The sequence below is a fragment of the Sphaerodactylus townsendi genome, linkage group LG03, assembly GCF_021028975.2.
Source record: "Sphaerodactylus townsendi isolate TG3544 linkage group LG03, MPM_Stown_v2.3, whole genome shotgun sequence".
Classification (NCBI taxonomy): domain Eukaryota; kingdom Metazoa; phylum Chordata; class Lepidosauria; order Squamata; family Sphaerodactylidae; genus Sphaerodactylus; species Sphaerodactylus townsendi.
In genome coordinates this window covers 162,194,264-162,218,146 of record NC_059427.1, presented here as the reverse complement: position 1 = coordinate 162,218,146, position 23,883 = coordinate 162,194,264, and the positions used below count along the sequence as shown (strand labels likewise).

The following is a 23,883-nucleotide window of genomic DNA, read 5'->3' as shown; positions in this document are numbered from 1 at the left end:
TAATCACGCGTATTGCGTAAAGAAATGTTGGCTTCCTTTTTTATTGGTTTTAATCCCCGCCTTCTTCCTAAAGCAAAACCTCTCTACTTCAGCAAAATTACCAGTTCTTTGTTTAACCAACAGCTCTGGTGAGAGGCTGTACCCAAATTCCACGGCATGTAGTATCAGACTTTACTGAAAAGTGCAAGAAATTTCCCCCCCTTCTTCTCCTAACATTTTCAATGTATGCTTTACCCCCCCCCCGCTTTTGAGTACCATGAGAAAGAGAGAAAAATTTCTCTCTGTCAACATTTTTTCTACGCATAGAATTTTATAAACTTTGTCCATACCCCCCCCCAGCGTCTCTTCTCTAAACTAAAGAGATTTCAAACACTGCAGCCTTTCCTCATAAAGAAAGTGCTCTAATTACTCGATACATCTTTGGTGGCTTTTCACACCCCGCTAAAGTAGAGCTGGCATCTGGTTAGAAAAGGGTTAATTCTTCCTCTCCTTTTTCTTCAGGCATGCAGAAAGCGCATCTCATCTTACGTAATTCAATACGAAGCACCTGCCTGAATAATTTGGAAGCAGACAGCCTGTCCAGGGGAAATACTGCGTTAGTTCCTGGAGGCTCTACTCTTCACTTCAAATCTGAAATTTTAAATTTTAAAGAGTTGCAAACATGTTGCCCCAGTTTCCCCTGGTTTCTCCTGCGAGCTGTTAAAAGCTTCGGTTCTTGATATTAAAACTTCTGCCTGGAATTTTTGGGGTCTTTGGAAACTAAGATTTTAAAAGGCTACGTTATCTTTTAAAAGCTTTTCAGGTTAGTTTATTTTTAACTACTATGCCATTCATATTTTATTGCATTTCTGAAACATGTCTTTTCATTAAGGAAACTGACTAACTCAGCCCCCTTTTCTTTATCCTGTTACTTTAACTTACTCAAAACATACTTTAATTACCTTAAAAACGCATTTGCTTTTTTTCTAATTAATGTTGCAACACTTTAGCTCCCCTCTCCCATTTGCCCCTGTAATTAAGAACTGAGGACCAGCCTCATGTTATCCTTTTTACAATTTATGTTTTATAAATGTCCATCCTATTTTCAATTTACTTTCTTATTTAACTGCCATCATAAATTCATCTTTAAACATCATTCTGCTTCCCCCTCCTTTCTGCATTTTCCACATTCTTTAAACTAAAAACTCTTTGCTTCTCTATGTCTCTAGTCTCTGTAACTAAACAGAAACTTTAACATTCTCTTGTATGGGGGCAGCTGCAGCTCCCCCTTCTTCGAATCCCAGCCGTCTTGACTAAAAAGTCTCTCTCTCTCACACACAAACATGATCGAACCACTGAGCAGGATTTTCCTCCCTCTCCTGCTTTAAAAATACTGCTCTAAAAGCATTTTTCTTTTTACTTAAAACAGCCTGTTTTAATCTTTTTTTTATCAACAATATTTTCTTAAAATAAAAGAGGCTCTAGAGAATTGACAAAACTCATAAAAGAAAACTTTAAATACAATAATCTTTTTATACTCTTGGCTAGTATACCTTTAATACAATAGGTCATCTTGGTCCCGCGGACCTCATTGACAGCAATACCAGGGGGGTCTCCGGGGGTATCTTTACCACTATACATCCCATCTAAGAACCTCTGAAAGAAGTACCCTTTCCTCCCTTTTATTCTACCCACCCCAAGGGGTTTTCTTAAGGGGGGTCACCGAGGGGCCGTGCCCCTGTCTTGGACTATCTGAGAAAGCGTCATTTATCTATACCTCTCACGTGTGAGTGTATTTCAATAACCACTACTCACCAACCATCACTAGCTTGTCTTTCGTTTTAGGGACCTACTCCAGGAAGTCCCTGTAGGAATCAACTCTAACTGTTACCTTCAGAGTTCCACAATTTCAGGAATCTTTGCTAAAAGTCACAGCACTGAAGAATTGGCTCTAAAAGTTGTCCGAGTCTTCAATCCCAATGCTGAGCTGCAGAATGAACCAGTGGCCCTGACCACCCTAGAAGAATGCGGGGGAAACCCTCCAGAGACTTTGTCCAAACCAAAGGGCTAGGTCAAGATTGAATTCCCCGTACGGGCCACCAATTGTTAGGCACAGGGCAGAGCCCTGTGTTCAGAGCTTAAAACTCTGTCACGGTTATTCACAAATAATAACCATCCGCCAAAAGCTTCTTCAGTGTTGTTAAGAGTTTTATTGTTTCCAATTCTGCGCATGAAGAGGGGAACTCTCCTCTGTCAGCAACAGGGAGGAGGTTCAAAGGGGCTGCTGCCTGTGTAACATAATTTATACCCTCACCACCAAACATCACTCCTTGTCTTCAAGCTATTGGTTTTGAGTCGAAGGGGCGCTGCAGACCTTCTGATCATTTCATCCCACCTGTTCTTGCTATGCCTTATCTCTAGCAGGCTTCGAAAGGAGGAAATATGACCTCAAGCCATTAATCTCTCTTTCTGTTCCAATTGATGCCGTTCAGGTGGGGATATAATCTCAGAGCAGGTGTGCTCCATCCCAATTAGCCAACAACTTTTAAGACTTCTATCTGCTGTCCAGGTTGTGATTTTTTACTGAAAAGCGCCAGCATTCCTCAAGTGTTTGCTTGGTTTTCAGCAATTCAAAGCTGCATCAGGGAATTATTTGAGATGATTTTTTATATAACGTGCTTCACTCTTTGTGCAGGCTAACTTTTAAGGCTACCTATATGTGTCTATATGGCTTAAAACACTATAAACTATATATGTGTGCATATCAATAGGGCTTGAGGAAGCAGCATGACATTGGGCTGGTGCATCTACCCTCCCCGGGGTGCTTACGCTGGCAGAGGAGGTAGATGTGCTGGCGGCTGACTCCCCCTCAGCCCTGCTACCACAAAACCCAGAATTTACTGAACTCAACACAAGTCTGTATCAGTGTAACACTAAATTTTCTACACTTTTCCCTTCATGGGGTAAATTTAATTCTTCATACTTCTCAATCAGAACTTCATACTTCTCAATCAGAACTATCTAAAAATGTTGCCGTTGTATTCAGATTTACTTGTATTTCCTTCAACTATTTCACTGTTCCTCAATTATGTTCTCTCTTTACCTCAGACTGTATTATCCCTTCTAAAATTTGTATTCCTTCTCAGAACCTATTTATTTATTTATTTATTTGTTTGTTTGTTTGTTTGTTTGTTTGTTTATTTATTTGTTTGTTTGTTTATGGGATTTGTATACCGCCCTACCCCCAGAGGGCTCTGGGCGGTGGACAGCATAAATTTACCACATATACAATTAAAAACCCATTAAATTAAAATACAGCTATCAATATAATAAAACAGCGTCAGCAATAAAAGCCTCATTAAAAACCCTCCCACCTAAAATATGTTTCTCTTCTCAAAATGTTCTATTCTGCTGCTGTCACCAAGGGGTTTGGGTGGGGCTGCCCTTGAAACTAGGAATCAGAGCAAATTTACAGCAGAGTAAGAATAAATTATCTCCTCAGACATCTCCCTCACATTTACTGAAGTGTCAGTTTAGTTCACCTTCTGGCCAAAAAAAAAAACTCCTCAGGGCCCTCTTTTCATCGCCCGTAATTTATCAGATTTGCCCCTAGCACACGCGCCGAAATAATGGCGTTTTCAAAGCCACTTTCACAACTGTCTGCAGAAGTGGATTTTGCCATTCCTTTTAGCTTCAAAAGAGCACTTTAAGAAAGCAGTTTGAAAGTGCATTACATCTACATGTAGGAATGAGCAGCCTCAGAGTCGATTAACCGAATGAAGGGTTCCGGCTCAAAAGCCTCCTCAGGGCCTTTTTCATCTTGTCATTCCTCAGAGTGTAGATGAAGGGGTTCAGCATGGGTGTGACCATTGTGTACATGATGGCAGCCACAGTGTCCTTCTCAGCTGAGAAACTCGACGATGGCTGGAAATATACCCAGATGACAGTGCCATAGAATAAAGCCACCACCGTCAAGTGGGACCCACAAGTGGAGAAAGCCTTTTGCTTTCCCTTAGTGGAAGGAATCCTCAGGATGACCACCAGAATCCAGGCATAGGAGAGGATAATCACCACAAGAGCACTGTTGACCACAACAGCCCCTTCTGTGTGCACCACCAAAGTGTTCAGGTATGTATTGGAGCAAGAGATCTTCAGCAGTGGGAAGACATCACAGAAAAAGTGGGATACCTGATTGGAAGCACAGAAGGAGAGCTGGGACATCAGAATGGTGTGTAGCAGAGAGTGGAGATGAGAAACCAGCCAGGAGCTTAATAATACTAGCAGAAGGTGAATCTGGTTGCTCATCGCACTTGTGGTATATCAGATGCAGTGGCCAGGCAGATGGCCAATGGCGGTCTACTACATGGATGCCAAGAGAAAGCTGTCGGTAATGCCAAAGGCAATAAAGAAGTACATCTGAGCCAAACATCCACTGTAAGAGATCTTCCTCACTCCAGAGAGCATATTGGCCAACAATTTGGGCACGGTGGCTGTCGTGAAACAGATGTCCACCAGGGAGAGGTTACTGAGCAAAGAGTACATGGGGATCTGGAGGAGCTGACCATCCATCCTTATTGCCAAGACGATAGTAAGATTTCCAAGTATTATGATGATATACATAATCAAAAAGATGGGGAATAATAGCCTGTTCCAGTCCTTCTGGGATGAGATGCTAAGGAGTATAAATTCAGATATCATGGTCCTGTTTTCTTTCTCCATTGTATGAATATGTCTGTGTAGAGACAGAAGGAAAGTCCTTTTGACATTCACACCAGAGTTTTTTAAATTCAGCCCAATGAAAATGGCTACAGAAGTAAACAGAAAGACTACTCCTTTATTTCCAGAATTTGCCACTCTAGTAGAAGCCCTCCCAGAAAAAATATCACATGTTGTGAAATGCACAACATACATTAAAATGCTACAGAATTTCATTTATCGCAGATATAGAATGGCTTTTTATTGACCAGTAGGCATAGAAATTGAGGAAGTCATTACAGGATATTTCCCCAAGCCATGCTTCAATCATTTGTTTTTAATTTTTGCATTATCCCCAATTTTCCCGTGATGAGCATGTGAACATGCACACAGGTACATATGATGGCTACATATCAACATGTGGAGATTGTAGTAGCTTCTATATATTTCTTAGCCCTGATCTGGGTAGCCCAGTGATCTCATCGTTGGCCTCAGTTAGTATTTGGATGGGAGACTACCAAGGAATTCCAGATTGCTATGAAGAAGAAGAAGAAGAGAAGAAGAGTTTGGATTTATATCCCCCCTTTCTCTCCTGCAGGAGACTCAAAGGGGCTTACAATCTCCTTGCCCTTCCCCCCTCAAAACAAACACCCTGTGAGATAGGTGGGGCTGAGAGAGCTCCGAGAAGCTGTGACTAGCCCAAGGTCACCCAGCTGGCGTGTGTGGGAGTGCACAGGCTAATCTGAATTCCCCAGATAAGCCTCCACAGCTCAGGCGGCAGAGCTGGGAATCAAACCCGGTTCCTCCAGATTAGATACACGAGCTCTTAACCTCCTACGCCACTGCTGCTCCATGCAAGGGAAAGCACTGGCAAACCACCTCAGTAGATCTCTAGCTTTAAAAATAAAGTCATCATAAGTTGGCAATGACTTGATGACATTTTATATGCTATTCCTTGTAAACAACGAAAGGGAAAGGACAGTTGTGTCTTCTAGCTTCACACTTGGTCTCCATGGATTGATTCCTTCATGGGTTCAGTAGAGAACCTAGGTTTGCATGCATGGACTTTCAGCTCATGACTTACATCCTGCGGCGCCGCGTGTTATTCTGTGCGGGGGGGGGTCGGCAAATGTTTGCCTGGAGTCAGAGGTGGCCAGTCAGGCAGCATAACTCCACTCCACTCTCTTCATGTTGATCAGTGCCTCTTGTTGGTCATCAGCTCAGGATTATTGTCACAGGACAATTATGGAAGGGAATGCAGCGACCCGGAACAGAAAGAAATTGGTCCTAGGTGGGTAGGGGCAACATTACCTAATCATGACATCAAGATTACAGAATTCACTAGTGGGAATCAGGAATATCTTTACAGAGCATGGAGATGTGAATCGGGAGAAATCTTACACATTCATGCAGCTGAAAAACAGCAAAGGAAACCATGATCCTCGTACAGCTTTTAAAACAAACTTTAAACATTTCAGATATTTCTTGTTAACAGAAGGGTATCCCCCCCCCCCCTCCTGGAGCTGGATCATTGTGTTTTAGCTACTGGATACATAGAAAATAAAGTCACTCCGGAAATTGATGCAGATCCTCTGGTGTCAAAAAACCCGTATTAAGTGGTTTCTAGGTAAATGCCAGCGATAGCTCTAACAAAGTCCTGATCTTTATCCATCTCTACAAACTTCTCATCTTAGGATATTATCTAGGCACCAGTCTTCTCAGTGTTTGGAACACAGCAGGAGCTGAGGAGCAAGGAAGGTGGATTTCCTGGGGTATCTCTGGGACAGCAACCAGGTGGACTGAAGTATCTCTAATAGTCTTACATGGTTTCCATAAATGTAGATGTTCAGACTGATCTATTCTATTGACTAGAAAATTAGAGCATTTAAACAATGCCTGTAGAAATACAGCCTGCAAGGAGTTGTGAATAGCAAGGGTTCAAATCTCTCCTCAGGTGTCATATATACGATGGCTCAGTTGAATCTCTGGCCCAGCAATTACTACACTGTATTGTCGAAGGCTTTCATGGCCATCAGATCCTCTGAAGATGCCAGCCACAGATGCAGGCGAAACGTCAGGAGAGAATGCTGCTAGAACACGGCCATACAGCCCGGAAACCACACAGCACCCCAGTGAATTACTGCACTGTCTCAGATTCAAGGAAATCAGATCCAAGTATGTGAATCTTACTCCTTTACATTTACCCGATCTCCCTGATTTAATTAGATTACACTACTTGTTGGAGAATCCTGATCCTTTTCTCTGTATGGTAGTGGCAGACTTTCTCCTGGAAATTACTAAACTCCTATAGATTTCCTTCGACCTAACATTTATAGATTTCCTTCAACCTAACATTTATTTCCTGTATGGTATATGCTTTTTAATCCATTTTTTATTATTGTTGTACTGTTGTCTATGCCAATAAAGGCTTGCTATAGAATATATACTGGGCAATAGGATAATGCACAAAATGTCTATAAGCACATAAGAAGAACATAAGAGTAAACATAAGAGTACCCTAAGGAGTACCCTAAGGAGTAAACCTCTGCTGACACCCAGAGAAATTTTCCAAACCTTGAAAAGTAAACTTCTAGAACAGGAATATCATATCTTGTTGGGGCAAGCAAATAAATCATGCTCACCCCTCTCTGTCGGAATAATACCGGAACAGGGGCACATAGCCAAATATCTTCAATTAATGCCTGAACTACAACAGGGATGGGACATCCACAAAGGGCCAAAGATCAATACCTTCCCATCGACCATTACAAAGGGTCGCTACTTATCCATACCTCTCCAGGATCACGGGTTTGTCCACACTGTAAAATCAAAGTGGAGACTCTTGCTCACATTATTCTTGACTGTCCGAGATATGTGGGCATTAGGAATTTCTCTCCCAGGCTGGCCCTAGACAAATCTGAAAGTGACTCTGACTGTTCTGTTGTGGAGCTTCTGTTAAAGCAACACAGATGTCATCGTGCTCTTTGGGAAAAGTAGCAAAGATTTCTTTTACAAGTGACAGGAACTTTTCCTAGAAGTAGTAATATGACTGCTATATAGTCTTCCTGTCTGCGCTTTGAATGTACTCTTGATTTGTATTTCAAAAATGTCTGGCAATGCTCTAGAACCTATTTTTAAATGCCAAATAAAGGTGGTTGTTGTTGTTGTTGTTGTTAAACCTTCCTCCTCTTCAATCATCCCAAAACTGCCATGCAACTTTCCCCCCCAAATTCTGGGAACCCAACCATTACCTGCAAAGACCAGAAATCTCATCGTTCACACATGTTGATGATGCATTTCTAATCACTTTTTACCTGGTATGGTACATGAGGTCCTTTGAGAAGGTTCTGTTTGGTCGCAGAAGAACACAGCACACTGAAAGGAAGAAAGTGGAACGAACGTTTCAGCCACATTGGCTTGTGATCTGCTTTGGTGAACTTGATGCCACAGGCAGGGCACATGATTGTGCAGCATCAAGCTACATCCTGTCGTAGGTCTTTAGAGTCCTCTCTGGGTGTGCTGGGAACCGTCCCCAGGACTGCTAGTTAGCGAAAGAATCTCTCATGGGATCTTAGCTTCTACGCAATATAGAAATTATATGACATTACAACTGAAGTTGTCCCTGATGAGCCCGCAGCCAGCAGCACACAGAACTTGGCTTCGGTGGGGGCCGGCTTGGGGGTGGGCGGGGCCGGGGCCAATTTGGCACATCCCACACGACCAAATAATTTGCGCCCGGTGACATGGGTTGCCCCATGTCGCCATTACCAGTACCAATAGAACTACCACCACTGTTGCACTCTGGCTATAACCAATATTTCAAATACGTATATTTATAAGTTTATATACATGAGTTTATATCACTGTTCATACTTTTTACATATTTCATTGGTTGTAAATACAATCATTTCTTGTCGACTACATCCAACCGGTAAGTTCAACTTATTTTTAACAATGATAACAAATAAATTCAGGGTCATCCGTATTAATTCAGGTAGGTATTTAGTTCATACTCTCCCATCAATTCAGCATCCTTAAGGTAAGTCTATATGTATTAAATGATAAGTCCAAAATTGTACACAGACAGAAGTCCAAATTCTTTTAAACACTTTTAAACACAAGGAGGAAAACGCATTGCGCCTAATCCGCGTTTTTCGATGGCTTCATCAGCCATTACCAGTACGCCACTGAGGATAACATCCAGGTTTTTTAAAAAATACTTTGTTGATTAAAAAGAGAGTTTTGTTATCGGTGAGAAGGGAAAGGGAAGGGGGAAGGGAAAGTACAGAAAGTTAATAAGGGTAAGGGGGTAAGGGAAAATACAATACAGAAGAATAAAAAAGGCTATAAATAATACATCTATTGTCTGTTTTGTCACAGAATTTCATTACATTATCTTTGCTGGTTCGAGGAGAGTAGGACTTCTCCTTCATTCTCCAGTCTATGACAAACCAAAATCAAAATCTGTTTTTATATAATCCTAGCTGGACCCAGGTTTTTGACAGATGAGACCAAGTGCAATGCCTTGCCATCCAGCATAGGCAGGCAAAAGTCCACCGGTCGCTCCTCATGGCCCAGCTACAGCACCTCCATCTTCGTAGGATTTAACTTCAGCCTGCTTGCTCTCAATCAACCAGCAACAGCCTCCAACAACGCTGGAGAGCTCCAGGGGCCAAAGGCAGACTGCCGTCCATCATGAGCATGAGCTGGGTGTCATCCGCATATTGGTGGCACTGCAGTCCAAAATTCCAAACCAAACTTGCCAATGGGTGCATGTAGATGTTAAAAAGCATCAGAGAGAGGATCGCCCCCTGCAGCACCCCACATATCATGGGGTGACACCGGGAGTTCTCTCCCCCATACCACCTGCTGTCCCCGGTCTTGGAGGAATGAGGCCAGCCAACATAAGGCTTACCCCTGAACCCTGGTATCAGTGAGGCAGTGGACCAGAAGGTCGTGATCTACTACATCGAACGCAGCTGTGAGATCTAACAACACCAGCAGCACCAAACTGCCTCTATCCAAGTTGAGCTGGAGTTCGTCCACGACAGTGACCAGTACCGTCTCGGTGCCATGGCCAGCGTGGAAACCAGACTGGAAGTGATCCAGTGCATTTTCTTCATCCAGGAACCTCTGGACGTGATTCGCCATTGCTCGCTCAATTACCTTTCCCGGAAACAGCATATTCTAAACTGGCTGGTAATTGGCTGGATCCAGAGGATCTAGCTGTGGTCTTTTCAGGAGTGGGCAGACCACTGCCTCTTTAAGCCGACCCAGAAAAATTCCTTGGTCAAGGGAGCTATTTATAATTTTCAACAGGTGGCTCCGCATCTCCTCCCTACCAGCTTTTAGCAACCAGGAAGGGCACAGGTCAAAAGGACAAGTGGTAGATCGTACAGCTGCCAGTGTCCTGTCCATATCTGCTGGGTCAAGCAGGTTGAAGTGGTCCAACCAGGGACCTGAAGACAGCCAAGAGGCCTCCAATTCACATATTGTATCAATCATGGCAGGTAGGGTTTGGCAGAGGGTGAGGACTTTGTCTGTGAAGTAGCTTGCAAATGCCTCACAGCCTAAAGCCAATTCCCTAGATTTAGGACCCATAGCAGAGGTCATAAGTGATCAAATTATACTAAACAATTGTGCCAGGCACGAGCTAGCTACTGTGATAGAGGAAGTAAAATGAGACCTCTTTGCACCCTTCACAGCTCCCACATAGGATCTCATAAACATCCGATATAAGTGTATTGACCCCCCCGTCAAGGGCCCGCCTGCTGCCACACTCGCTCTAGTCATCTCAGCTCCTACTTCATCCATTGCAACTCCTTGGTATACCAAGGAGCCGGTCTGGCTTCGCTGCAAAAAGGATGCCTTGGGGCGACACCTCAATGGCTTCATAGAGCCTGGTATCCCAGATCTCTACCAGGGAGGTGCCATTGGGTGGGGTCTCCCGCAGAGCATCCTGGAACTGCTCCAGGTCCATTAATCTCTGCGGGCAGGCCAAAATATAATAAGCAAACAAACATTGGAGTACATGGATTGCAATGTTTCTCAATGTTTGAATTCTTGATACCTAACTCTCCTCTTCTTTCCATTCTTCTCAGTTACAGACTTTCCTCTCCACAACTGGCTTGTATGTCATGCTTCTTCACTCACTAGCTCAAAACTCCTTCTGCATCTTCTCTCTGCTCCAACTGCTCAGTCAATGCTCCTCAAATTCCATCAAGTCCAACCAGCAGTACTTTGAGGGAGGCAGAAGTGGACCTGTCTGCCATCATAACTTGATATGGGTATGTAGGGCCAGTTTCAGCTAAAATTATTGGGACTAAAGTCATGCAGCTAATTAAGGAAGTTAACTGGATTAATGACCGAATGTATATTGTTTTGTATTAATAAAAGAAGGTACATTCTTTATAGATGCAAAGAGGTCCCTCCCCCACAGAACTTACAATCTGCATTCAGACAAAAGAAAGGTATGAAGACTGCAGAGGGTGAGGGGGAGAGGGAAGCAGAGCAATGTGGAAATTGTGAGGAGATCCACTTGGAACAAACTACCTGGGATTGTGATGGGGGTGCTCTGAACTGGATGGCCCAGGCTAGCCTGTCTTTGTCAGAACTCAGAAGCTGAGCAGGGTTGGCCCTGGATAGTATTTGAATGATAGACCACAAAAGAGGTCCAGTGTTGCTATGCTGAGGCGGGCAATGGCAAACCAATTTTGTTTCTCTCTTGCCTTGAAAACTCCAAGGATTCACTATAAATGGGCTGTCCATTGACTGCCCTTTCCACCACCATGCTGGAGATTCTTGACTTCCTCTACTGATAGGTGTTTCTCAGAGGGGAGGGGGAGGGTTGCTAAGTCTGGGTAGGAAAATATCTGGAGATTTTGGGGTGGAGCCTGCGAGGGAACGTATCTGAGGAGGGGAAAAACTTCAGTGGGGTATAATTCCATAGAGTCTACCTTCCAAAGTGGCCATTTTCTCCAGTTGATCTCAGACACTTGGAGACCAGTTGTAAGAGAGGCCCTTTCTGCACGGGCGGTTAATGGCGCCCTGGGGACGGCCAAAACCCCGTCCCCAAGGAGCCATTTGCACAGGGGGCGCAGCTGCTTTGCAGCCGCGCCGCCCTCGCGCCGCCCAACCGGTGCGAAGCTGCAGTTTTCCAGCCTCGCTTGGGGAGCGAGGTTTCCGGAAAATGGCTGCTTGGAGCCGTATGAACAGCGGCTCCAAGGCGCCTTCCACCCCTCCCCCCCTGCACTTACCTTGTACCCGGCCATCCGGTGCGTCACCGAGGCCTGGGGATACGCCCCCCTGCCCTGCGACGCTGGAGCAGTTGTGCAGGGCCGGGGGCATGTCTCCAGGCCTTGGCGATGTGCCAGACGGCCGGAGACACGCCGGGTCAGCTGGGCGACGGTGCTCCGTGGCGCCGTTGTCCCGGCTGTTTCTGCGCCGACCCAACCCCCGTTGACGCCGTGCGGAAACGGCCAGAGGGAGATCAGGTTCCTCACCCTAGGTCAGCAGTTCTCAGCAGGTGGGTCGACCCCCCCTTTGGAGGTCAGAGCAGGAGGACGCCCTGCTGCGGGATCGCCTGGAACTCTCTGCATCGATGTTTTCCATCTGTAAAGTGGATCGTGGCGGGATTTGGAGTTAGCGACTTGAGGAACTGTATTAAAGGGTCGCGGCATTAGGAAGGTTGAGAACCACTGCCCTAGGTGGACCTGATTTACAGGTGATTCCTCCTACTGGGACAGTAGGGTGCAACAAAGCATAGATTCTGTGGACATTGGTAGGAAAACACCTTCCTCCATTTTCCGCAGTTCTCATCCTGTAACCGCATAAGCATTTTTGCTCCAATTTCTGGTTTTGCTAGTATATTTTTCTTTGGCCCAAGTCATGTCCCAGGATTCATCCCACAGTCATATTCAGCTCAAACTCCTTGCCTCACCAAAATGCTGACAAGCAATTTGTCAGACACACAGGATGCAAGAACAAAAGAATCGCGGGAGGACAAAGGCTCTCAGACTTGCAGAAAAGATAACCTGCCTTCAGTGGAATGTACCAAGAACCCCCCCTCCCCCGTCTGCCCCAAGGGTCTCTGAAAGCCAGGGGGTATGTGCAAAGCAGAATTATTATTGTAACCCCCACGTAACCAGCGGTAGTTTGACTGAAAGGGGTGGAGATTCAAAGCAGCAGAAGGCTGCGGAGCTCCATATAGTTTGGAGGAGACAAGGCTACTGCCAGACACCGGACCTTGGTTTGTATAAATACCTTAACACGCTGTTAAGGGGTTTTACGACACTATATTGAGGTGGGAGTTTCTCCTGGAAACCTTCATCATGTTGAATCCTGTTCACCAAGCCCTTGGAGTCTTCAGGAGCCAACCCACTTGCAAAGAAGAATTGGACTTGGCAGTATCAGTAGACTGTAAATATAAGGACTTGAAAATGCAACCTGAACAGGACCTTGAAGTGTGATGTTAAATGTTGATGATTGATGTTAATATGTTAAGAAAGTAAAGCATTTTGGTTTTTTTAAATTTGTTGTTGCAAACTCATTCCAAGTTCTGCCCCACAGGACCCACAAGCTGAGGTTACACAAACTCAATCCAAGTTCTGCCCCACAGAACCCACAGATAGAGGTTACATGTGCTGTAACATAAATGGTTTCTTTTTTGTTCAATAAGGCCCATGCTTTCAGCACTGGAATCTCTGTTCTTAAACAATAAGAGAATTGGTATTGTGAAACTTGTAATATTACTTGCCTGTTAAAAGCTGTATACATAACTTATAGAATGTTTTTGTCAAACGAAAGAACTCCTGCCTATTGACAAGCTACCCTATCTGCTTTCAATACGGCTGCAAGACACACCTTGCCCCTGCAATCAAATACTATCAACTCCAAGCACCACGAACATCAACTTTTCGAGATATGGTAAAGTGTGGCAAGAAACCTTTATCGATTGTAATGGGACAATCGTTAAGAACCAGAATGTTTAGATCAGTGGTGGCGAACCTATGGCACGGGTGCCAGAGGTGGCACTCAGAGCCTTCTCTGTGGGCACGGGCAAACAGAGTGCTCCAAATTTTATCTAGGCTGGCCTGGGCCACTGGGCTTAATTCTTAGCATTAAACCTAAGACCTAGTTTTGGGGAAGCAGTGTATGTAACCCTGTTAAGCGCTGTTAAACCCCACTGATTTTCATACGAAGAACTAAAATGTGATCCTTTACCTGGGAGTAAGCTCAGTTGCTGGCAATGGGGCTTGCTTCTGAGTAAACCTTCCTAGGGTCATGATTCACCCATTGGAAGAGTTGCATGGTTGCTTCAAAGCAAAGCCATTGACTACCACCAAGCTTACTCCCGAGTAATGCACGCCTCAGAGCCAGCCGTTTTTACTAAACTGAAGCCTCAATCTTCAGATTAAACTGCCATGTTGGCACTTTGCGATAAATAAGTGGGTTTTGGGTTGCAGTTTGGGCACTCGGTCTCGAAAAGACTCGCCATCACTGGTTTAGATAATTGGCCAATAAAACAAACCTTGTAATCTTAAGCATTTCCATCAAAATGCCAAATGACTGTACTAATGTTTAAATGTTTGGATTGTTTCTGGAGACAGCCCCCCCCCCCACTTTTTCTATAAAAACTCCTGCTTTTCGCCGGTTCGTTGATCCCCTACCATTGCTACAGGAGATGCTGTTGGATTAAATACATTTTCCATTGAACACTTCTTGAGCCTCTTGCCTCTTGGTACTCCCTGTCCCTCCTGCTGGGAGTTGGGTAAGCCAGCCTGGTGCTTTCTGGGTAACAATCCTGCTTGGAAAGGCTTAGGGCAAGATGCCCTACTGTTGTTGTTGTTTTTGGCCTAGCCCCAGTCCCCTTTTCCTAATTCTTCCTTCGTCTTACCAGCTTCTTGAGGGCATTTTGCATGTCTCTGTTCCTCAGGCTATAGATGAAAGGGTTTAACATTGGGGTGATGACCGTGTACATGATGGCGGCCACCCTATCTTTGACAGCTGCATAACTGGATAAGGGGCGGAAGTAAACCCAGGTAATGCTTCCATAGAAGAGGGTGACAACGGTCAGGTGAGACCCGCAGGTGGAGAATGCCTTGAGCTTTCCTTTGGCAGAAGGCACCCTCATGACAGTAATGAGGATGTAGGTGTAAGAGATAACAATACACATGAAGGGGGTCATGATAACAGCTAAAGTTTCAGTCATCCCTAGCAGTTCCTGAGTGCTGGTGTCGGAGCAAGAGAGCTTCAGTAAAGGCTGGATATCGCAGAAGAAATGGGGGATCTTGTTGGAAGCACAGAAGACAAGGAAGGAAGCGAGCGTGGTCTGAAGGACTGAGTGAAGATGGGAGATCAAGCAAGACACTGAGAACAGTACTAGGCATAGCCGCTGATTCATGACTGTGGCATAATGGAAAGGGTTACAGATCGCCACGTAACGGTCAATGGCCATGGCTCCCAAGAGGTAGCTATCCGTGTTCCCCAAGGCCAAAAAGAAGTACATCTGCGTAAGACAACTGGCGTGAGAAATGGTCCCTCCCTGGCCCTCTCCGCCAAGTAAACTCAGTAGCATGGTGGGAATGATGATTGAGGTGAAGCACACATCCACCAAAGACAGGCAGCTGAGGAAGAAGTACATGGGACTATGGAGAAGGCGGACATCTGACCGGATTGCCGTCACAGTGAGAAGGTTCCCTGTCACTGTCAGAATGTACATGGTCAGGAAGAGGAAAAAGAGCGGAATTCGCAGCTCTGGCCTGTCAGAGATGCCCAGCAGGATGAATTCGGTAGCACTGGTTTGATTTTTTGTATCCATAGGCCGGGTTCAGGGGCATTATTCTCAACATATGGCCCTTTGATCGGTGATCTCCATGTATCTGCCATGGAAGTGCACATAGTTAAAAACACATATTTGCCATGTAAAGAAGAAGAAGAAGAGTTTGGATTTATATCCCCCCTTTCTCTCCTGCAGGAGACGCAAAGGGGCTTACAATCTCCTTGCCCTTCCCCCCTCACAACAAACACCCTGTGAGGTAGGTGAGGCTGAGAGAGCTCCGAGAAGCTGTGACTAGCCCAAGGTCACCCAGCTGGTGTGTGTGGGAGTGCACAGGCTAATCTGAATTCCCCAGATAAGCCTCCACAGCTCAGGTGGCAGAGCTGGGAATCAAACCCGGTTCCTCCAGATTAGATACATGAGCTCTTAACCTCCTACGCCACTGCTGCTCATGGTTCAGAATTTGCTCACATGCCTACATTTTAATTTAGAGCAGTGGTTCTCAACCTGGGGGTCGTGCCCCCTTTGGGGGTCGAACAACCCTTTCACAGGGGTCGCCAAAGACTCTCTGCATCAGTGTTCTCCATCTGTAAAATGGACAAATGTTAGGGTTGGGGGTCACCACAACATGTGGAACTGTATTAAAGGGTCGCGGCATTAGGAAGGTTGAGAACCACTGATTAGAGGCATATATACAAAATATAGATCTCTTTGTCGGAGAAATACATAAGACTGACTTTGCGAAACATAAGGGGTATTTTTGGTTTTGTCTGTCAAGCCACAGCTGACTTAAGGCAAGAGACATTCAAAGGTGGTTTGCCATTGTCTGCCTTCCTGTCACAGCCCTGATATTCCCTGGAGTTCTCCCATCCAAATACTTACCAGGAAAAATGCTAAGCATATGTGACTAGCCAAAGGTCACCCAGCATGTTTCTATGGCAAATAGTGTATAAATAAAATTTCCCAGCTCATCAAGTGATACATCTTGATAAGCTTGTCCATATACATAAAAAGATTAACATGGTCCTATTGTCATCAACAACAAAAAAAATCTCATAGCTATTCCTCCTATTTAAGAACTACGATTTATAATAATAAAGTTTCTGCAATTTTTCAAAATATGAACCTTGTGGACACAAGTCTACTCTAGGCAAAAGCTATATAATAACTAGCCATTACCTCTACTCTGGTCTGAAATTTATCTGTAAAGTTCTATTCCATTCATTCTATTCTATTATGGTAACTAAAATATCTGACTGTATTTTCAAGCAAAAGGGCACAGACATTTGCAACAGATTTGGGGGATATTAACTAGAAGAGGAAGAGGTTGGGTTTATACCCTGCCTTTATCTCTGGTAAGGAGACTCAAGGTGGTTTACAAACTCCTTTCCTTTCCTCTCTCTGCACCAGACACCCTGTGAGGTAGGTGGGGCTGAGAGAATTCTGAGAGAACTGTGACTAGCCCAAGGTCATCCATCAGGATTGTAGGAGTGGGGAAACAAATCTGGTTCACCGGATGAGACTCCAATGCTCATGTGGAGGAAAGGGGACTCAAACCCAGTTCTCTGTATTAGAGTCCACCTGCTTTTAACCACTACACTCCTCTGGCCCTCTATACTGATTATCACCTCAAACAAGGTTCCAGATCATAAACTGCTATATTTTCCTATTAGAGTATTAAGTATTTGTCTAATATAAAAAAACTGAAAGAAATGCCCACTGCTCATCAATAGGCAATGAGCCTTTGGGGAGGGCGGTAAGTAAGTAAGTAAGTAAGTAAGTAAGTAAGTAAGTAAGTAAGTAAGTAAGTAAGTAAGTAAGTAAGTAAATAAATAAATAAATAAATAGCTAGCTAGCTAGCTAGCTAGCTAGCTAGCTAGCCAGATGCTCTGTAGTATCTGAAATTTCATCTCTATACAGCTTATAATCACCTTGAGCCTGGATTTGGTGTGACTGCACAGTACAGAAAATTAAGATAAGTGGAAAAAGTCTCTTATTACCTTTTCCCAATGTGAAAAAAAAAGCTGTAACCAAAGGTATATTAATGAATAGGGAAATATTTTTTTGGAATAATATTCATTTTAACACACTCAGTTGCACCCATCCAAGGCCATGTTCTCCAAAATTTTTGGTCTCATGAAGTCATTTATTATGATGATCAAGCTGCAGTGATTATTTCATATTTTGTTGAATCCAGACCCTATGGTTGATTCTGCAATGGGCCAAAAACAGCGGTGTGAAAACGGTGTGAAAACAGTATAAACCCTTTTACACAGTTTTAAACCCTTTTACACCATTTTCACACTGTTTTCACACTGCTGTTTTTGGCCCATGCGGAATCAGCCTATGATATTTAACAGGTTGATTTGTCCATGGAAACAAGCAGAGTTTAGAAATATTATTTTTATGAGCATCAGATATATTCATCCCTAACATGGACGGCCCAGGCTAGCTCAATCTCATCAGATCTTAGAAGCTCCAAGCAGGTAAGTTCTGGTTAGTACTTGGAGGAGAGACCACCAAGAAACCACCAGGGTTGCTCCGTAGAGGAAGCAAATGATAAAACATCTCTAAATGACCATTTCAGCACAAGTCATTGAAAATGTTTGCAAAGCACTTGCAAAACATTTTCAATTCCCTCAAGTCCCCCTGTTTATTTGCACTCATCCCCTCAAAATGTTTCCCGGCTGCCATTTTGTGATTCTTCCATTTTATTCTGATTTCTTTGGGCCTTTCCCCACTCTCCAGGATCCCCCCTATGCCGCGCACTGCTCTCAGCGTGTGGCATCCCTGGTGCACGCCCGGGCGTCCCCACGACCCAGCGCTCTGCGCTCTGCGCGGTGTCATCAAAAGGTTCCCTTTACAAGAGCGCCAGGGATGCCGCGCGCTGAGGGGGCGCGACAGTGGCAGTGTCGGGGCAGCTGCGCTGTTGCTGCCCCTGTCGTGGGGAGTGCCGGGGGACCCCGCGCTACTTGAGGAGAGTAGCGCGGGGCTTAAGGTAAGTGGGGAAAGGCCCTCTGTGGATTCGATGTTTCAGGGCTTCAGCACTTCATGCTGTGGTTCTTCATAGGTCATGCACTCAAAGCATTGAAGATATCACCCCCCCCCCACCACACACACAAAATGTTGTGAATCTCCTCAGACGAAACTTTTTACTTCCTGTCTCAAAATGTTGTTTTTCTGGGGTGCTGTGTGGTTTCCGGGCTGTATGGCCGTGTTCTAGCAGCATTCTCTCCTGATGTTTTGCTTGCATCTGTGGCTGGCATCTTCAGAGGATCCTCTGAAGATGCCAGTCACAGATGGAGGCAAAACGTCAGGAGAGAATGCTGCTAGAACACGGCCATACAGCCTGGAAACCACACAGCACCCCAGTGATTCTGGCCGTGGAAGCCTTCGACAATACATGTTATATTTTTGTTGTGCAGGGGAAAAAAAGACAACGTCTCTCCTTGCAGAAGAAGAGGAAGAAGAGTTTGGATTTATACCCCGCCTTTCTCTCCTGTAAGGAGAATCAAGGTGGCATACAAACTCCTTCCCTCCCTCTCCCCACAGCGGACACCAACTGCAATTGGTCCACAATGCCATGGCTAGAGTACTCACCAGAATTCTGGTAAAAGAGCACATAAGACCTGTGCCCTACTGACTGCACTGGTTAATGGTTGAATTCCAGATCAATTCCAAGATTCTGGTATTAACCGTTCAGGCCTTGAGCAGTCTGGGACCATCATACCTATGTGATCGCATATCCCCATATTGCCAATGGAGTTCAAGAACAATCTGCTGGTGATCCAAGGATATCCAGCTGACTTGTGTTGCCAACAGAAATGAGAGCTCTGTGTGATATTCAACAATTACGCAGAGCATGCAAGACAAATCTGCTGAGCATTTAACTGAAGCTGGTAAAGACATGGAAAATCTGCTGGCCCCAACTCCTTATGGCCGTTTCCCCACTTTTAAAATGACGTTGGTATCGTCTGGTCCAGGACCTTTTTAGCGCGAGGGTCATGTTCCCCGGGCTTCCCCACTGCCTCGCACTCTGAGCGGGGTCATTGAAAGGCGCAGTTTTGAGCAGCGCCAGAATGACCCACGCTGAGGGGGCGCAAGAGCAGCAGAGTCGGGGCGGCTGCATTGTAGCCGCCCCTGTAGTGGGGAGTGCAGTTGGACCCCGCGCTACTTGGCAAGAGTAGTGCACAGCAAACAGTGAGTGGGGAAAGGGCCTATGTTACCCAAAGAAGATCCATTGGGCAAAGTTGGGCTTTGTATGCTCAATGTGATTTTGATTTAAATTGCCATTAGGGGTTGAGTGTTTAGTGTTACAATTTGGTGCTCTGAAGATCCCAGCCACAGATGCAGCGGACACATTAGGAACAAGATCTACCAGACCACAGCCTCACAGTCTGGAAAACCCACAACAACCACATAAAAGACCATTTCCTCTTACCCTGGGATGCTCAGGTGCATAAGTAAGTGATTTCTTTTCATCTGTTTTGGGACAAAAATGGAGCACTTGGAACAGGAGAAGTCAACCTTGTGCATTGCCTTGTTCTTAGAGTTCATACTTTTTTGCATTCATACTTTTTCCTCTGAATCTTGCTGGCTGGCTTCCAGTACTGGATCCTGGAGCCAGAAAATATACTGCACAAACAAAAGAAGGGAACATATGTAACCCTACAAAACTAGAATTAAGCACCTAAAAGGTCAGTAAATTGTTGAAGGGGTCACTAAATATAAAACGACTAATTATCAAAAGCGCATACCTGTATGTAGTTATTACAAATTAAAATAATCTACCCTTGTAAAAGGCCCATAATAGCGTACATCCTACATACAATATCACAATTACAATACACAGACTTTTCTGACCCTTAAAAACAGTGCTTTTATATTTAAAAATGCTTCATGGGAGAAAATATACTTCAAAACCATGGTGCAGACTAGAGCAAGGGAAGGGGAAGGAAAGCAGCAACTTTTCTCCACATTCGTGCTGTATTTCTGTTGAAAAATAGACACCGCCCTCACCTGTTCTACATCTTGGGCTCGGGCATATCAGATCTTCTCCCCCTGCTTTGAAATACAATTAAGACGTCTGTGAAACTTCAGATCTTGAGTCAGAGGTTTTGTATTGCATAGAGAGAGAACGCAGCGACAGCCAGGTTAGCGTTGAAAATCAGTGCGATGCAGTGGTTACACTACTGGACTGGCACTGGAGAGATCTGGATTGAAATCCAGGGCGGTGTGTGCCCAGAGGTTTAGCACGTTTAGGGTATTTAAGGAGTTTGGAAACACATGGGATTTATTTGGGAAAACTCCCCAGTGAACAGACTGCGGCAATCTCCCTTGGCGAGGAGAACCAGCCAAGAAGGCGTCTCTCTCTCCTGACTGCCTGTTCATAATAATAATAATATTTTTAAAACCCTAATAAAGTTCATTCTTTTCTTCTGGGAATGTGATGGAAAATGAGGTAAAGAGTGATGAGAAAGTCTATTGGGTGGAAATGTGGTTTGGGGCATACACATATGCCCGTATGTTTTAAGATTTTGCATCAGTGTTTATTCATGAATTTATTTACTTTTTTATTTATCCCCACCTTTCTCCCCAAAGGGAGCCTTGGCGGCTTACATCCTCCTCCTTTCCTCCCTTTTATCCTGTGAGGTGTGTCAGGCTCAGAGTGTGTGGCTGGGTGTGGACGGAGAGGTGCACTTGATGAAGTTCCACAGGGCCTGTAAGACAGAGGTATTCCATCAAGGCTTACTGTTAAGGAAGCTACGGTTGTACCATCTGAATGGCTTCCCCTTTCTCCCCTCTATTGTTTACATGGGCAGGGTTATTTTAATGGAACCTGATTTTATTTGCCATATGGATTTGTGTCAGGACTGCAACTCCCAACATGCACTGATCTGGCAAGATATTCAGATTTTCCTCTATACTATACACAGAAATATATCACTGCCCCTGCTCCTTATTTAACTTATCTGGATAATAAAGATCTAAGGAGAGCTTTTACTCTTGCAAGAAGTGCACATTTACCTTCTGCTGTCTTAGAAGGGAAATGTCAAAAGATACCTTACGCTGCAAAGTTATGTTCTTGCTCTCTGAATTCTGTAGAAACTATAGAGCATATGTTATTAAAGTCTCCCCTTTATGAGGGAGGCAAGGAAAAAATGCCTGTCACATTCTTTACTACCACGACATATGTAGTTCTGGATAAAGTTTGTTGTGAAAAACTAAGTTACCAAGATAAGAAGGGAGAATCATTACTAAATGGCAGCGTAGCAAAATTCTGTCTATTCGTTATGAAAAAGAAAAGATGATCTGAATATGGCATCCCCCTTAGATATTTCTGTTTTGTCTAGTAATTTTATGCTGTTTGGTGTGTCTACAAAGTATAATGATATATAGATGGATAGTGCTGGAATGCGAGAGAGAGATCTGCATTCTTGTTTTGTTGTAGATATTTTGGAGATTTGTAATATATCTGGTCATTGACTGTAAATAAAGTCTTCTTCTTCTGATAAAAAAAAAAAGCATGCATTGGTTCCCGCCTTTTCCCCAAAAGCGCGGGAAAACAAACCGAGAAGCTACATTCCACCAGAGCTTCAGAGCCAATGGGAGACCAGGAGCTGGGAGGAGGGGAAGAGTTGATTGGTTGCTGTCTGTCCTTGTAAAATAGTTTAAATACTGGAACTGAGGACAAGAATCCTCAGTTCCAGCACCCTGTAGTTAGGGCGACAGAAATCAATAAAGTTCCTTTTCTAAAGTTAGCTTTGTCTGAGTGTGTTCAGCCTTACAGATTTGACTTGTTATTTATGGTTTTAAGGTGGACTGTATTTTAAATGTTGGAAGCTGCCCTGAGCACACAAGGGGAAGGGTGGCATATAAATAAAACAATCAAACAAATAAAAACAGGTAATTTATAGCAGTGACATTCTTGAATGCCATAGCTGCTGCACTACCATCTGTAAACACCAGCCAGTGCTGTCAGGAAAAGGACACTGGGAGCTTTTTGGGGGAGGGGGGATGCACGGTTAGGTAGGGAGCCCGTGGGTGGAAAGAAAAGGAGGCATAAAGGGGTACTGGTGGCAGGAGAACGAGGCCTTTGGGCACTGCCTGCCCAGGGCTATCTAAAACCTGAAACAGATACTGCTGTATTGACAAACTTACAGCCCAGTCCATGGGGAGAGCAATTGTGCTGTGGAAGCAGTGAAGGGCTGCATCGACATGTTTGCCCTCTCTGCTGGTGTAAGGTAGGCTGACCAGACGTCCTGCTTTTGGCGGGACAGTCCCGCCTTGAAACAACTTGTCCCGCGTCCTGCGGGTTTTTTCAAGTGTCCCGGGTTTTGGAAGGCTGCCGCACTGCCTTCTGGGGTGCAAGGCAGTGCGGCAGCCTCTCGCGTGGCTGCAGGAGCGCACGGCCTTCTGGGGCGCTCCCATTTCCTGCCCTGTCACAGGGCGGGAAACAGGAGCGCCCCAGAAGGGCGTGCTCCTGCGGCCGCGTGCGCAGGAGCGCGCAGCTGCAGGAGCCCACTGCCTTCAGGGGTGCTCCCGTTTCCCGCCCTGTAACAGGGCGGGAAATGGGAGCGCCCCAGAAAGCAGTGTGCTCCTGCGGCTGCGCGTGCATGTGTGTGCGCGCGTGTGCGACTGCCCGTCCCGATTTGCAAAGGTGACCATCTGGTCACCTTAGTGTAAGGGGAACCCATACCTGTGGAAGGTGCAAAATCACCTGTGTCCCCCCACCCCACAGTTCTGTGATGGGCAAACCTGGAAGTCTGGGCTGCCGCAGAACTATGTTGACATCCAAGTAGATATCAGCACAGGGAGGGGTGGGGCGTTCCTGGGATGGAGCTGATGCTTGTCAGCATCCACTGGTATTCCAGCCCAGGAACACTGGCCACGAGCTCTACAGACCTGTGCCACACAAAAGTGGGGTGTAAGCCTGATTCAGGCAATTGGAGGAATTTAAACTTTCCTTCCTTTCCATGCCACCTGAAGCCCCCATCTTCGTGCAACCCCCCCCCCCCCGGTCTGGATTGCACTGCAAGGAATGATCTTGAGGGCCCAAGGGCACACAGCAGGAGGTACATCAAGGTTTGGAGAAGGGGATCCTTTTATGCAGCCCAAGCTATTATGGTGTTCCTGGTCAGATTGAGGAGCTAAAGGCAGAGGATAGGCTGAGAAGTAGCAGTTGCATTTCCGGCAAATTGGACAGTCCGAACAGCCAAAACTCTGAGAACTTTGTCTGATTCTGTTGTGGCATTATGAGCTGCCTATCAGAAAAAAAAAGTCAAGAAATACCGTTTATGAAATCTAAGCCACTGTTGTGCTGCAGAATACAAAAATGAGTTTTTAAGAAGGAATCAAGTAGTGGCCATGTTCATTAAGACCCCATTCTGAAAAACATAGGCCCCTTCCGCACACGTAAAATAATGCGTTTT

The 23,883-nt window shown here is 45.0% G+C and overlaps 1 protein-coding gene and 1 pseudogene across 1 annotated transcript; both read right to left on the bottom strand.

Annotated features, from left to right (window-relative positions):
• Positions 1-3,747: 3,747 nt before the first annotated feature.
• LOC125427979 lies at positions 3,748-4,698 on the bottom strand (annotated as a pseudogene).
• A 9,850-nt stretch (positions 4,699-14,548) lies between these two features.
• Positions 14,549-15,493, bottom strand: LOC125429502 (olfactory receptor 1L1-like). Its single transcript, XM_048490659.1, has one exon. The coding sequence runs from the start codon at positions 15,491-15,493 to the stop codon at positions 14,549-14,551; it is 945 nt and encodes a 314-aa protein (XP_048346616.1).
• Positions 15,494-23,883: the final 8,390 nt, after the last annotated feature.

Excerpts from the sequence above, each read along its gene's own strand:
- LOC125429502 (XM_048490659.1), bottom strand. The coding sequence starts at position 15,493 with ATGGATACAAAAAATCAAACCAGTGCTACCGAATTCATCCTGCTGGGC.